This window comes from Stenella coeruleoalba (genome assembly GCF_951394435.1).
Source record: "Stenella coeruleoalba genome assembly, chromosome: 1".
In the NCBI taxonomy this organism is placed as follows: domain Eukaryota; kingdom Metazoa; phylum Chordata; class Mammalia; order Artiodactyla; family Delphinidae; genus Stenella; species Stenella coeruleoalba.
The window spans coordinates 82,754,329-82,771,421 of record NC_137169.1 but is presented as its reverse complement, the minus strand read 5'-3'; the positions used below and the strand labels follow the sequence as shown (position 1 = coordinate 82,771,421).

The 17,093-nt window shown below is 36.5% G+C and overlaps 1 protein-coding gene across 3 annotated transcripts in view; it reads right to left on the bottom strand.

Annotated features, from left to right (window-relative positions):
- Positions 1 to 17,093, bottom strand: part of ABCD3 (ATP binding cassette subfamily D member 3) — an 83,374-nt gene that overhangs the window by 42,903 nt on the left and 23,378 nt on the right. For all 3 annotated transcript variants that reach the window (XR_013824708.1, XM_079902286.1, XM_079902285.1), the window contains exons 2-4: positions 16,063 to 16,099; positions 9,666 to 9,764; positions 5,697 to 5,785 (exon numbers count right to left, since the gene is read on the bottom strand). Coding sequence is in view for 2 of the 3 variants with exons in the window: in XM_079902286.1 (XP_079758412.1) it covers positions 5,697 to 5,785; positions 9,666 to 9,764; positions 16,063 to 16,099 (225 nt within the window). In the remaining variant the exon portion in view is untranslated. The remainder of the gene's footprint in view (positions 1 to 5,696; positions 5,786 to 9,665; positions 9,765 to 16,062; positions 16,100 to 17,093) is intronic.

The following is a 17,093-nucleotide window of genomic DNA, read 5'->3' as shown; positions in this document are numbered from 1 at the left end:
TATAGGGGAACAAACTTTGCCACCCCAAAACGTGTTTCTTTGGCATAAGGATTACTTTAGGCTGATTATTTTTAAGAAACAGAAGCCTCAGGAAGTCTTTCTTTTTGCCTCCCCCTTAGCTGCCTAAAGAATTTAGATAAAAGGGCCTGCTCCCAGAATAGAGCTATGATCAGAGATATCTGCAAAGCATATGGGCTAAGCATGTGTGGGGAAAGTAGGCAGGACCTAGAGATCAGAGTCCACGCTGTGTCCCAGAGTCTCCACGTGGCCCAGCAAACATTTGTTTACCAAACATTTGCTTTTCCATCTTCATGTGAATTGCCTTCCTCCCCTGTGAAGTCCCAAACCCCTACCCCCAACATCCTCTCTGTCGTTAGCTGAAGATGGTATTCAACATGAGAGCTTCGGCTATTCTGGCAAGTTACTAAGTTCTCCTGGGTCTCTCCCATGTACACATGTTATTAAACCTTTGTTTGATTTTCTCCTGTTAATCTGTCTCACGCCCATTTAATTCTTAGACCAGCCAGAAGAACCTAGAAGGGCAGAGGGGAATTTCTTCCTCCCCAGCAGCAGCAACAAGATATGAAACATTACCTTCCATATCATAGAATTGCCAGTTTCTACCTTAAAGAAGGGGTCTGCCCTATTAAAGTCTGCCCCATTCCGAAGTCATTAGTCACTGCTAACAAGTAAGCCTAAAAGATGTAAAGGATATTAAAATTAAGTACATTAAGGACCATAACAAGTCTCTTTGTGACTCTATTTTAGCAGAAGAACATAAATCTAAACATACTTTGCAAGAGGCAAAATGGAAAAGACAAAGTTTACAATGTACCTTTAGTAGCAAGTTAGAGAAATGTGTTAATTTTTCCAATAAAACTGTTCTATATTATGAATTCACAATATTTTAAAACTTTTAATTTGACCAAATATCAAAAGATCTCATGCACAGCAGAAGCTCAAAAATCTTTATTCAGGAGAAAATAAACAATTAACTTTTGTTTTTGTTTTTTGGGGGGAGGAGCAGAGAAAGGTTTATTGCAGGGCCAAGCAAGGAAAAGAGGTGGCTCGTGCTCAAAAAAAACCCAAACTCAACAATTAACTTTATTTATTTATTTATTTTGGCCACACTGCACAGTATGCGGGATCTTCCCTGACCAGGGATTGAACTCATGCCCCCCGCAATGGAAGTGCACAGTCTTAACCACTGGACTGTCAAGGAAGTCCTCAACAATTAATTTTTAAATGACTGCTTCAAGGATTTCCCTGGTAGTGCAGTGGTTGAGAATCCACCTGCCAATGCAGGGGACACGGGTTCGATCCCTGGTCCGGGAAGATGCCACATGCTGCGGAGCAGCTAAGCTCGTGTGCCACAACTACTGAGCCTGTGCTCTAGAGCCTGTGAGCTATAACTATTGAGCCCACGTGCCGCAACTACTGAAGCCCATGCACTCTAGGGCCTGCGTGCTGTAACTACTGAGCCCACTTGCTGCAACTACTGAAGCCCACACACCTAGAGCCTGTGCTCCACAACAAGAGAAACGACCGCAATGAGAAGCCTGCGCACCACAACAAAGAGTAGCCCCTGCTCGCCGCAACTAGAGAAAGCCCACGCGCAGCACCAAAGACCTAATGCAGCCAATAAACAAACAAACAAATAAAATGACTGCTTCAGAATCGTGAATTTGGGTTAAGAGTATAAGGAAGCTCCCTGTACTATTCTTGCAGCTTTTCTGCAAGTTTAAATTATGTCAAAATAATATGTTTCTTAAAAACTCTTAAAATTTTTGTTTTTTTAATTTTTTTCTACATCTCATAACTGAATTTTAAGGCTGAGTACCCAACAAGTTGATTAGTCTAGTAGAATTATAAGTTGGCTCATGCTACATAATAACTTTCCTCTTATCCATCATTACCAATTAAATTAATGCACCACATACTCTTAGTGATGGATTTTCTCTAGAGCATTCAGTCTTTGAGAAAATTAAAATAAGCACCTATTTAATTAAAGTTGGAAATCCCTAGCTTAGAAAATTAAATATTATTCTTTTAGGTTACAAAAACATGAAATCACAAAATATGAATAAAAGGGAAAAAACTTTAAAAGATAATCTTCTATACTATACCATGATTGTACAGGGTTCTTTATATGTATCATGTGACTGTACACAGATATCTAATATAATGTTATTCACAGTGGATGTAACCTGTTATTTTTGTCACAGGTAATTAATAACACTACAGTTGGGGAGCCTGTATTTTTATTAACAGATATGGCATTTAAATAATAAGTAAAGCCATCAAAGGAAAAAAATATAAAATTCTATAATCATGTAAAAGGACATACATGTCTTCTCTATATTAATCATACAAATGACTCAAATTACTTGTACACAAAGCTCATAGAAAGAGAACTTAACAAAACTGATCCTGCTAAAGCTGATGTGCTAGCAGCAATGAACAAACGCTTCAATTACACTCATGCTTAACTTCTTAGAATTCCTTAGAGGATTCCTCACTGGGGCACAAACACACAAAACTGACCAGACTCCCCCTACAAATTCCCTTCAGGGAAACCAGACAATCAACAATCCCACAACTTGGCTTCTAGCAAGTTAAATATGAATACACAGCCAAGAGTGACTGCTTAAGGAAAGCTCTAAACTGAATGACAAAGATCAGAACAACAAAGGACACTGAAAGTCACAGACTTGAAAGAATGACTGCTACAAAAATGAACATTCATACAAAAAGATAGCTCCTGGAAATAAAATTAAAACAAATAAAAATTCACTGGATGATAAAGTTAAAAGAAATCTCCTAGAATATAATATAAAATGTCAGAGATGTAAACAGTAGAGAAATTATAGTCAGAAGATCAGTCCAGGAAGTCCAACACTCAACTAAGATTCCAGAAAAAGTACAGAAAACACTGGAGAGGAAGAACTTTTTTAAAAACACAAGAAAATTTCATTCTTCAGAATGAAGAATGAGTTTCTAGATTGAAAAGAGCCCACCTAGTGCCTAGCACAAACACACGGAATGAAAAAAAATTCACACCAACATTCAGTGAAATTCCCATAACACCAGCAATACAACATCAACAATAAAGAAATAATAAAAGCTTCCAAAGCAGGTAAAAGAAGATCCGCTGCTAAGGGCGGGCAATCAGCACAGGAATGGGACTCAACACCAAATGTGGAAGCTAGATCAGTAGTTTTTAACCTTGGCTGGGATCAAGGTTAGGATCACCTGGGATGCTTCAAAAAGTAATGATTGATTGAATCAGAATCTCTAGGGGTGGGCCCAGGCATTAGTAGGTCTCCAAATTCCCCAGATGATTCTAATTATACTGCAGCCAAGGTTGAGAACCACAGAGCCCTATAGAAGACAACAGGATGATGCTTTCCAAATTCTGAAAAAAAGTGATTTCCAATTTAGAATGAATAAATACAGCTAAATTATCAAGTGTGAGAGTAAAAGACTTTATCAGACCCACAAGGTCTCAAAATTTTACTTCCCTCGTAACCTTTTCTCAGAAAAAGCCTGCATCTGCCAAAATGAGAAAGTAAACTGAGGAAGAGGAAAACAAAAGATCCAGAACATAGGAGTTATTTAATGCAGGAAAGAAAGATGAAAAAAATTCCTAAGGTCATGATAAAAGTAAATTCAAACATGACTGCTATTTAGTGAAGCTAAAGCACAATCAATCCTAATGAGAGCCGGAAGACAGAAAACTAACAAGAGGTATGGGGTGGTAATAGATAAAAATCAGTAAGTTATCTAGTGTGTTTGACATATTACAATACTGAGATTTTTTTTTTTTTTTTTTTTTTGCGGTACGCAGGTCTCTCACTGTTGTGGCGTCTCCCATTGCGGAGCACAGGCTCCGGACGCGCAGGCTCAGAAGCCATGGCTCACGGGCCCAGCCGCTCCGCGGCATATGCGATCTTCCCGGTCCGGGGCATGAACCCGTGTCCCCTGCATTGGCAGGCGGACTCTCAACCACTGCACCACCTGGGAAGCCCCCAAATACTGAGATTTTATAGTGTTGTCAATAAGCTTGAGCTGAATTAGTAAGAAGTAGGCAAAAAATTAATGTGCACAAAAACCTGCAATTTATAAATGCCAGGAAAAGAAGTTGTATATAAAAGAAACTACCAAAGAAGAGCATTTGGCTCAGCTGTAAACAAAAGTCAAAATCATGTAAACAATAAATTCTGATTTAACAAAAAACTGTGATATAACATTGAGAGAATGAGCACAGACATGGGTAGGAGTGGAAAAGAGCTAATTCTCATCTTCCAAAAGAGAAATAAATACACACATAGTCTCTAAGACTGAAAAATCTAGAGACAGTAACATAAGTGTGTTACTGTGTGAAGTAACAGAGACAAAAAGTGTGAAATGCAGAGACAAAATAAGAGATGAAACAGTAAAAAGAACAGAAGACAACTGGCTCCAGGAATGACAGTTACAGGTGGGAGGAATGGGGCACAGAACTAATGTTTTTGTGATTAAGTCCTGTATGGCTATTTGATATTAAACTATATTCATGTTTTACTTTTTAAGCTTTTCATATATTACTTTGATTAAAATAAAAAGGCATGGGACTGACCAAAGGATTCAGGGCGCCCTGAATTGAATATTGGCGTCTATACCATTTACACATATTCAGAGGCACGTGGTCGGGGCTTTAATCCTATGCAAATAACCTTCTTTGTCCTTCTAGAGAGATGAGTCAGAAAACACCTGCATAAAGCATTCTGCCTCTCTTACAAATCCTCTAAGCCACACACAAATCAAGGATGTCAGAAAAAAACTTACAAAATTTGGGAGCATTTAAAAATTTTAAGTACCGTCATTCAAACAGTTACATTATACTAAGTACTTTAAGAAATTTTCTGATAAAATACTGCATGCCAGGAAACAAAATTCCAAGAAAAAATGTTTTACTGACATTCAAATTGGTATCATGAGGATACCAATACCTTTGTTAATATCTTTATTAACAGATAAATGTTAATATCCCAACTGTTTTTTTGTTTTTAAATTCCAAATCATCAATTGCAGTGATTAATATACGTACAAAGACTATAATGAAAAAATATATAAAGCACTAACTTCAGAAACTGAAGAAAATGTCTAAGAATTTTTTTCTGTTTAATAAACATTCTCAACATGATTCCCTGAAATGCTTTGATATTTTCCTCAAATTATCTCATTAATTTCAGACATCCAGCTTGGTGACTTTTTAAGTTCCCACTACAGCATTTATTATACTGCATATTAATTTTCTTTCTTTCTTTCTTTCTTTTTGGCCGTGCCCCAGGGGCATGCGATATCTTAGTTCCCCAACTAGGGATTGGACCTGTGCCCCCTACAGTGGAAGCGTGGAGTCTTAACCACTGGACCGCCAGGGAAGTCCCATAATTTTCTGTTTACTTGTCTCTGACCCTCTATAAACGGCCAGCTCTGCAGGGCTTGGTACAGGGTCTCTCCTGTTCACTCATGGGTACATCCCTATCACTGCCTGTGGCACAAGGGAGACAATAAATATCTACTAAGTAAATGAACAATGACATAATTTGACTTAAGTATTTATACCTAACTTAGAATCTATTCCTTGCTTAAAGTAACACTTAAATATGACACAAATCAGTATTTCATACATACAGGAGGAAGATGAAAAGTACCTTTCAATGAGTGTCCCGTTCTGAATCATCCAAACATCACAATATGTTCGAGACACCAGCATAACAGCAATAAGTATCAAGTAACCTGTCTAAAATAAACCAGGTATAGTAAATTAATTAAATGCATTTTAGAAAGTTAAAAGAAACATTACTTTGGTAAAGATTTTTGGTTTCTAAATTCAAAGCTTTATTCTAGCTTTAATGTAGTTGGCTGACATTTTACCTACAGGTTATTTTTAAATATAATTTTGAAAGAAGTTTAAAATATAATGTAAATGGAAAAGGCCTTACAGATCATTTAATCTAATTTTTCATCCAGATTCAAAAGTAATCCCAGGCAGGTCAAATGACTTGCCTTCATATAATTAGTCAATGACAGAAACCAGCAGTATAAGTTAGACTACCTAAATCACAGTGTATTGTGATTGTCCTATGTTTTTAATATACAACTCTAATAAAGCAAAATGACAACTACCAATACACAGTTAAGAACAAATACTGAAGCCTAAAATTTTGCTTAAGTAGAATAAATTTGGTTCAGTTTGTTAGAAAAATCTCTTAATAGTGCCCCTGCCCTTGCAGGGCTTTCAATTTAGTTATTAAGGCAAGATTTACACATAAAATGTAAGAAAACAGACCAGTGTAGGTAAGTATATTTGCATCACTTCAATGTGATACGTGGCAGGATCGAAAGGTCTGAGGTAGCAAAAAAGGCTTATGACATTAGAAATACATTAAATAACCCAAGTAAAACAAAGGAGAAAATGAGGATTATGAGTAAAAAAAAAAAAGATGAAAGATTTAATGGAAAATAAAAAATAGATTAAAACCATATGAATTACAGTATTGCACATCCAGCAGATCTTATAAAACTACTGCAAGCTTTTAGGCAGAACAAAATATTAAAAAGTGTTGTTTACAGAGCATTACTTAAGCAATGCTGGGCAAGATGGATCATTGTGGGGGAGAGATGAGAGGCTGAGTGGCTGGCTTGGAGTCAATTGTCTTTGTGTGGGATGAAAATCTACCCTCCAGCCTCCAACTGCAACACACACCCATTCAAAGGTGACCTTAAACTTTCTAAATGGGAAAAATATGACAGCAGCATAGAAGCTAAAGTCAGAGAAGAGGGTGTGTGGCAGGGGCAATGTTTGTTGGATAAGGTGTTTGATTTCAAAGTTATGGAATTGAGAGGCAAATGCATCTATGACTTTTGTAATTTTTGCAAAACAAATCTTGTTTTTTAAAAAAGGTGAAGGTTCTGAAAATACAGCCCTTAAGTGAAAGACAAGGCAGGGAGTAATAAACATGGAAGTAATAAATGAATCCATAAGAAAGAAGACAATGTCAAAGAAAGTCTACACGACTGAGTTGTGACAGCTGCTCCCCCAACGTTTGCCAGAGCTGTCCAGCAAGGAAGATACCATCTTCCTACCCTCTCCCACCATCTCGAAGTTAGGTATTAAACTGAGAACAGAAGAACCTACTGATTTTAATAAATCCTATCTGTAGATGACACTTTAACGGTAATGCTAACTTTTAATTCAGACCTTAAGTACAGCCTCAATCCTAAATTAATCATTTGAGGAATAAAGGTAACATTAGACAAAGACAGTTTATTTTTTCCTTTATTTTATATACTTTGCTTAATTTTTTCTTTAAATAAGTATCAAGTTTATTGTCTCATTTAGCAAAATCTGCCGAACTTTGATTACTGACAGTCCTGAAATGCCTTTTTGATGCAAAGGCTGTCCTCAGAATCACCATAATTCCATTACTGGGTTCATAGAATATGTCAGAAACTAAAGATAGGCTTGATTTAGGCAGTCCCTCACCTTATGATACAGATGAACTTCTATATGTTCATATGCAGCATTTTTATTTCATAAATTGATTAAATTAATCTCTCTATCTCTACCTCCAATTATCTGTGATTTCTGCTGGAGTTTATTTCACTTTCTTGAACTGGGGTTAAGCCCGTATTTTTATATCCCTCAAAGATGGTTCGTAAAATGGCTCTGTGGCATGGATGCACCTTGACGGAACTGGGAGGTTGGCCAAGTTAGGCCCATCTACCTTCTTATTAACTCCCAGAGATCTATTCAATGTCTCACATTCATTTCATATTCAGCAAACCTCTGCTAAAAGGTTAAATGAACATTAAGCTGTTAACTGGTAAGGGGGGGGTAATACAAAAATCTTTCCAGAGAAGAAGCTTGTACTTTAAATAAAGATTCTTCAAAGTCAGGTAGATTGTAGAATGAGAAAACAATGAATTATATCCAGAGAGTCACGGGACGCCTTCACAAAGAAGATAAAGAGCATTAAGCTGTTTTTAAACGTTATTTGTTTTTGTTGGGGGTGTTGTCACAAACATGGTGTCATGAAAGTACGAGGGCACAGGCCTGGCTACAAAACAGCAAAGGACCTTCCAAGTAGATGGTATGCAAAGGAAGGGCAAAGTCACGTTGTGATTTACCCTACAGGAGAAAAGAAGCCAAGTGTTCTTATTCGGGTTTCAGAAAGAAGACTAGTTAGAAAAGGAGAAGAGATTATAATAATCCAAGCAAGTGAGAACAGTACAAATGGAAAGTAAGGGACTAATCGAAGAGAAACTCAAGGATGCTTGGAAAAAACATTTAAAATATAAGGAACGAAGCAGATTTAAAAAGTGCATTTTCCAATTTTTCTTCAAGAAACACATAGGATCTCTATCTAATTAGAAAAAAACCAAATGTTATTAAATTATTTTTTAGAGTCTCTTTCAAGGGCAGAGTCAACAAGACATGACGCTGAAGTGAGGGGAAGGAGAGCAAGTCCAGTGTGATGGAGGAATGTGCCTTTCCTTTGAGAATTATAGTGCTTTTGGAATGTCTTATCCTTTTCCTGCTATCAACAGATTACAAGCCTAATGCTTTTTAAAATTTGAACGGTGGGAAACAATCATGTTTGAAGAAGACAAACTTGACAGAAAAGATTTAAAAAGGAGAGATTCGGGCTTCCCTGGTGGCGCAGTGGTTGAGAGTCCGCCTGCCGATGCAGGGGACACGGGTTCGAGCCCCAGTCCGGGAAGATCCCACATGCCACGGAGCGGCTGGGCCCGTGAGCCATGGCCGCTGAGCCTGCGCATCTGGACCCTGTGCTCCGCAACGGGAGAGGCCACAACAGTGAGAGGCCCGCGTACCGCAAAATAAATAAATAAATAAATAAAAAGGAGAGATTCTTTGAAATGAGACTAATTAAAGAACACTGTAATATCTAGGTAAGAATATTTAGAAAGAAAAATTAGCAGATACTGAAAGGATCTGTATCTGTGACTGAAAGGATGAGAGGTAGGTATGGGGAGGAGAAAGAGTCAACAGTGATAATATTTCTAGTTGTACAAAAGGAGAATATTAAGGTAATTAAAGATGGAGAACACAGCATTATGTTATTTTTTAATCATTAAAATACTTAATAAATCATGACAAAGATAATTTTGACAAAAGAGTAAATGAAAGAATAACAAAACTTTATTCTTACAACCAGTTCACTTCCTGAAAATACTTAAAGAATTCAGGTATCTTAAAAACATATTTAATCAAATATGAAGAAGCAACTCTCAAACGTATTCCATATCAATGCTACTTGTTAACATCTTAATGTAATAAAAAGGTCTTTCTAAATTTAATCTCGTTTGCATTATATTAAAATAAAGCAACACCATTTAGGCTGGCTGTACTGAAGTACTCTAGTATTTCACATAAAATATAATAATATTTCATAAACAAGAGAAAATCATTTAAAAACTGGCGCTGAACAACAAGGGTACTTGCATGACAGGCAATGACTTAGACAAAAATTTAGTCTTCATTACCTACAGAGGAGACACTTGACCTGCAGTAGAACAAAGGCTTTATAATTCTATCGTTCTGATCTCACATAAGCTTTAAAGTTGAACACTTAATATTATCGTTTCATAAGACTTACCTCTTTACAAAATGTTCTAGGGACCATGATTTTCAGAATTCGTGTGAGCCTTGAAAAAAACACCTTGTCCACCACAGCTCGTTCTTTTTTCCCCTCTTTCTACATACATTAAAAAAAAAAGAAAGAAAAAAAGCTCTTAAAATAGTTATAACAAATTAGATTAAAGAACCATGTTTCATCTAAGGCAACATAAACAACTACTAAGATGGATACTGCATTTGAAGAACATAGTCTTGTACTGCTCTTCATATTCAAACATGCTTTCAAGAAACTAAGATGTTACCAAAAACTGAATAAGGAAGTGAGAACTTCCTTTCAGAAGTGAAGTTGCAGAAATATCTGGAAAAAGAACACTGCAAACAGAAGAAACAGCAAATGCCAAATACCAAGGTAAAAGCTCGTTTAATAACAAAACGGCCAATCTGGCTGGAGCTGTGAGCAAGAGAAAGTAGTAGAAGATGAGGTCAGAGGACAGCTAAGAAATGGCCATTATCCATCTCATTACTGTTTGTTCATCATCCACTTCCTTATTAACAACAGAATTTTTAAAAAATCCTGAACAGGAGTTTTCCTGCTATCAATTACAGGAAACTTTTGGATTCCTAGATTTATCATTTAACATTTCTAATATGCACTCTTCCTTACCAATTCAAAGACAGACAAGGTTCCCTCACTCATACAGTTCACATTCTAGCAGGGGAAACCCAGATAAAAATAAACCAATAAATAAACTGTTACAGATAGACTAGGCAGGGTCAAGAGAAAAAGAATGATCCAGAAAACTATGAGAAGAAAGGTCTCTTTGGGGGAGGGTAGTAAAGCACAGGGAATACCAAGCACAAAACCCAGTTCAGGAATAAAATTGGTATGCACACTGAAGAGCAAGACGACAGTGCTGCTAGAGCAGAGGGGACAAAAGGAGAGACGCTGAAGAGATGGGCAGGACCTATAAAAAACAGAGCCCTGAAGCCATAGAAGGATTTAGAGTTTACTGTCAGTGTAGCGGGAAACCACTGACGATAATTAAGAGCAGTAAATCATTTTATTACCCTCAGATATTTCTTCATTTTCACTGGTCCAAGAAAATAGAGCTATAAAACCATTTGCAAGGATAAGGAAAGAGTGACACGAACTGGGTATAGTGGACGTTATTTACTTCATTACCCTTGGGCTGTCTGGAAGAACAGGCAGAAGAAACTTCTGAATAGGCAAGACTCTCCAGAAGGACCCCATCCCCAATTGAGCTCCTTTCCCCAACTCCTATAATCACAGCTCACTTATGTATTAACTACTACGCTCTTGATAAACAAATACCCATGGTATAGTAAATTCTATTTGTTAGACAAACTGTGCTGTAAATATGCTGTAATTAAATTAATATCTAACTTGATAAACCTTAAATGAGTTCTTTGTGTACTGAATTAGAATAATTAGCTACCATCCATATGTCACACACTGTGCTAAGGGCTTTATATATGTAATCCTAATAAACAGACACTGCATGTCGTACAGAACTGTAGACAAGAGATGAAGGCACTGGGTGTGTAGAGTTAGATCAGAAAGACTAAGACAGAAAGAACTGGATAAGAACCAACCTACCGTGTAACTGCTGGAACAGAGTTCAGGTCTTTCAAACCGTACAAAGGTTGTAAACCCCATCCCACTGAGTCACAGGCCCAGTCTACTTCATTCACACATGTATGTATTCATTCATTCAATATTTACTTGGCCCAAGGCACTGTTCTAAACCATGGGGACACACCAGTGAACAAAACACAAAATGCCCTACTCACAGTCTATTTACTCTAGCTAGCCTATTCTCCCCAAGCCAAACCTTACAACTTCAACCTAAATATCCCCTTTCACCTCCCCAAACTGAGAAAGTATAGGAAGAAAAGAATAAAGAGAAAGCAATGTACATCAACTACCTTTAAAGAAAGTTAGACTTCTACTCTCGTTTCCCTCCTGTCACTGCCTCCCTACCTCACTTCATCCCACCTGTAGTCAGTACCTTCTCCATCCCTAGCTTGAGCCTTAGACAGAGTAATTCCAAAGTGAAACGGCCACCTTCTGACTTAAACAGAGGATAACTATTTCCAGCTGTTCTCAAGAAATGATCTAGGGCAAACAATGAGGAAGGTTTAAAAAAAAGTTATAAGAAAGTAACAATGAAGCACGTCGTATATAATTAGCAGTTTACCTGGTATTAATTCCTCCTCCTCTTTTTCTTCTGTCCCTGTTGTCACTGCTCCTATTTCTTAAGCTGTCTGAAAGCTGACTTTATTATTTTCATTACATTTGAATCCATAAAGGGAACGATATACTTCCTAAAGTCAGGAAACACCAAACATCTGGGCTGGAGGGCTGACTCAGGGTGAAGAAATAATCAAGATGCTGTACTATTCTTTTTTAAAAAAAAAACATGGAACGCTTCACGAATCTGTCATCCTTGTCAGGGGCCATGCTAACCTTGTCAGGGGCCAGGCGTGTCATCCTTGAGCAGGGGCCATGCTAATCTTCTCTGTATCATTCCAATTTTAGTATATGTGCTGCCGAAGCGAGCACTGTACCATTCTTGATACATAATAAAAGTCATACCTGAAACCAATCTAAATGCAAATACTTACAGAGACAGTACATCTCATAAACACTACTAGCTTCTCCTAAGAATTCATTTTAACCACAATTGACTTTCCCACCTTTAAACTTCCCAGTAATTTTTTAAAAATATAAAAAATACTTTTATGATATAAATCTAACATGCAAATCATAGGAAAAAAAACAACCATTAAAGACCATTTAAGAAGCTAAAGTAATAATGCAGTCAGAAAAAAAAAAATGTACCTAACATTCAGGAGGCAACAAGGTCAAAGGGCAACGAGAAGTTCCTATTGATGTGTCAATCAACTTAGAAAGGTGACATGAACCAGAACTGACCAGAAAAGACAGATGTTTGAAATAGCAAATAAAAGGTCATGTGGTGCTGACAAAAGTGTAAGCATTTCTGTATATTGTTAGACGAAGTATAAATCAACATAACTATTATGTTGCATCTATCATAATATAAAATGTACACTCATTGCAAAATGTAAAACCCAGCAAATTTACTTTTAGAAACTTATCCTAGAGATATTCCTGAACATATGCTTAAACACATAAATGAAAAAACTTGCACATTGTTTTATAATACTATAAAATTAAAAACCTAAATGTACATCAATTATGAGATATTACATAAATCATGGTAAATTTATGCAATGAAGATTCTACACAACTGTAAAAAAGGAAGCAGCTCATATTCATACAAGAGAATACTATAGAGTGGTTAGTTAACTAGATCTATAGCTATCAATATAGATGGATCTTAAAAAAACATTATGCTGAAAAAAAAGGAGAACGATAGTACAATGATTCAACTTATAAAATTTTTCAATAAGCAAAATAATTCTACCTATATTGTTTATGGAGATATACGCACACCCCAAAAGTACAAAAATATGCATGGGAATGCTGAAGACCAAACCCAGCACAGTGCTACCTTTGTATATTTTGAATTTTATACCCTGTGTATTACATCAAAAAGAATAAATATTTTAAAACAAGTCAACTATCTCTTTATACTATTCTCTATCTAAATTTTTTTCTCCTTAAATCTCATGTCTTAGGAAACTTGTCTCACCTCAACCCATCCCACCAAAGATTATAAAAAATTTCAATAAAAAGTTCTTTTCAATTGCGTCCCCTCATAAGTGACACACATTCACTGTCGTAAAATTAGAAAATTCTGATGAGCAAAAATAAGGAGCCTATAGCTACCACTGAGAGACATCAACTGTTAATATGTGGCACATCTCTTACAAATTTCATTTCAGCATATGTCTGTGTGTGCACTTCCTATACATTTCACAAATGTGGTATCAGGATGTACACTGCCTTAAACCTTTTTTTTGGCCAACCGTTTGATCTAAACTAAATTTATTTTGCTTACACTATATGACTAGCAAACAAGTATATATATTTTTAAATGTACAAAAAAATAGGAAAAATTAAAATATGAGTGAATGAATACTGCTGTACTGGATAGTTTCACTGATGTCCTAGAACTTTCAGATACGGTGGTATACAAATAGTAGCTATAACTAAGATAACTAAGGTTTGATTACTCAGGTATAATTTAGATATAAGAGATTATGAAGATGGAAATTTGCCAAATGACTGGAGATAAGCATATCTTGTCCCATTTTTCAAAGATTATGGAAACTGGAGAACAGCAATTTTGATGTCCATCTCCAGGATATTCAGAGAATAGACATTAATATTGAGGGTTTAGGAAGACCTAAGAGACGCTAATCCCTAGAAGCCAGCAGAAGTTTACTAGGAAGAAGTCATGTCAAAGCCTTCTAATTCCCTTCTTTGTTAAGGATACTGTGCTAGTATATTAGCTGACATGCACAACATTAAGCTCCATGAGGGTAGGAACTTTTGTTAACTGCTATACACGCAGAACCAAGAACAATGCCAGGCATATATGAGGGGCTCAATCAATATTTTTTGACAGGCTGACTTAATAAATGAATTAACAAATTAATCAAGGAATTTGATGTTTCTTATAAAACTATTGTGGCCTTAATGGAGAAATAAAGACCAGATTTTTCTGCAGCTGGATATAGTCACAGCTGAATAAACCAGAACCAAAAAAACAAAGATTAAGAGATGGCACAGAGGAATTTTCTGGTCCTAACCTAGTCAATACTATCAGCAATTGTGAGGAAGATAGAGAAGACAAATTAAATTTGTAGATAATACCTTCCACTTAACACACTAGATGTTAGAATTATATTCAGAATTATACTAGGGAGTTCCCTGGTGGCCTAGTGGTTAGGATTCCAGGCTTTCACTGCCATGGCCCGGGTTCAATCCCTGGTCAGGGAACTGAGATCCCGCAAGCTGTGCAGTGTGGCCAAAAAGAAAAAAAAGAAAATTACAGTAACAGAATAGACATTATAGAATAGACTAATAGTATAGACCCTATAGGCTGACATTTACAGGGAAACAACTGAGTTACCATATGACCTAGCAATTCTACTCCTAAGTATATACCCAAGAGAAATGAAAACATATGTCCACACAAAAACTTGTACATGAATGTTCATAGCAGCATTATTCATAATGACCAAAAGGGGGAAACCACTTAAATTTCCCTCAACTGATGGATAAATACATGTGGTATATCTAAACAATGAAATACTATTCAGCAATAAAAAAGAATGAAATACTGATACATTCAACAATACATATGAACCTTGAAAACATCATGTTAAGTGAAAGAAGCCAGTCACAAAAGGCCACATATTACATGATTCTATTTATATGAAATGTCCAAAATAGGCAAATCAATAGAGACAGAAAGTAGATCAGTGGTTACCAAGGGCCAGGAGGAGAGGGTAATGAGGAATGACTGCTAATGTGTATGGAATTTCCTCCTGGGGAATTGAAAATTTTCTAAAATTAGTGGTGATGGCTGTACAACTCTGTGAACATACTAAAACCACTGAATTGTACACTTAAATAGATGGATTTTATGGTATATGAATTACATCTCAATAAAATTGTCATTAAAAAAAGAAATAAAGAAATCAACTGATGAATACAGACGTGTGTCAAAAGAGCTGTTCATCAGAAAGACACCTGAAGGCTTACAATTTATCACAAACTCCACTTAATATAAACAGAAGTAATGGCTAAAGAAGTAAAAGCAACTTTAGGCTGAATTTTAGCAACATGATGTTCATATCAAGAAATGTAGTAGTGCTGATGCATTCCACGCTAGTCAGACCACGTCTACATTAGACTACATTCTATAGACCACAGACTACATTCTATCCTAAACATAATGTCTAGAGGAACTAACTAGTATAGATCCAGAGGAATGTATACATAATTGAAGAACAATTAGAAACCATGTCACCTGAGAAACACTTGAAGGAATGAGGATTGCTTAGCGAGGGAAAAAGATTCAGAAAATACAACCATCTTCAAACAATATGAGAGTCTATTAAGAGAAAATAGAGTAAACTTGTCCTGTGTTTCTACAAATGACAAAATAGAGGCTTAGAGAGGGAAGATTAATTCCATCATGGACTTGAACTAATACAGTTATGGCTATCTCCTAGGTAGTACTTTCCAACAAATGAACAGATTCAAGTAAATACGAAAAGTCACCTACCAAGGATTCCTATTTTAGGAAGAATTCCTATAATATGTAGTGGATTAGAGATGATATTTAAGTTCCCTTCTAATTCTTAAATTCTGTGATTTTATCCTAATTCAAAAATATATAATGAAACAAATGAAATAAATGCACGAAATCCCGAAGAGTAGACAACATAAATTTTACCTCATTGTTCCGTAATGGTGGTTTTCCATTTTTCTTACTGCAGAGAAAAAGAAAAAAGAGCAAGACAGCTTTATTTGCAAACTGTTCCCATCATAAAATATTATTTTAAGATAGCAAAAGAATATACCAAATTCTCCAAATGAATTTCTTCTTTTATATTTCATACTGAGATACAATATATTAAATACAATAGTCCAACTGTATAATCCACAGTCCTCTTACTAAGTATAAATCACAAAAAGTGCTCAATAAATGTTAACTACTACTATAATATATCAGGCATTACGTTGTAATTTTTTTCATGCACACACAATTACACTTATTTTACAAATTCTCCCATGGAGATGCAGAGTCTGTTTTTCCATCCTTGAATCAAGGCTTGGCCAAGATATTAGCAAATTGACACAAGGAAGGCCTTGAAAAACGTTTGTGCATTGGGCTCACTCTCTTGCTGCTTGGAATCTTTTCCCAGCCATGTGAGCAATCCCAGGTTAGCTGCCTAAAGGATGGGAGACCATGTGTCATTTCCATGTTACAAATGAAAAAACTGGCTTGGGGGACTTCACTGGCAGCACAGTGGTTAAGAATCCGCCTGTCAATGCAAGGGACACGGGTTCGAGCCCTGGTCTGGGAAGATCCCACATGCCGTGGAGCAACTAAGCCCGTGATCCTGCACTCTAGAGCCCGCTCACTACAACTACTGAGCCCACTCACCACAATTACTGAAGCCCACATGCCTAGAGCCCGTGCTCCGCAACAAGAGAAGCCACCGCAATGAGAAGCCCGCGCACCGCAACCAAGAGCAGCCCCCGCTCACCGCAACTAGAGAAAGACCCAACGCAGCCAAAAATAAATAAATAAATAAATTTAAAAAAAAAAAGGGAAGAAAAAACTGGCTTGGAAAAGTCAGTACCATGCCCAAGGTTCACGCTGCTCAAAACAATATAATAGCACCCCAAAACAATATAATAACCAGGCTTGGCTTCTTTTTATACACACTACCATAGCACCCTATGCTTCTATATAACATT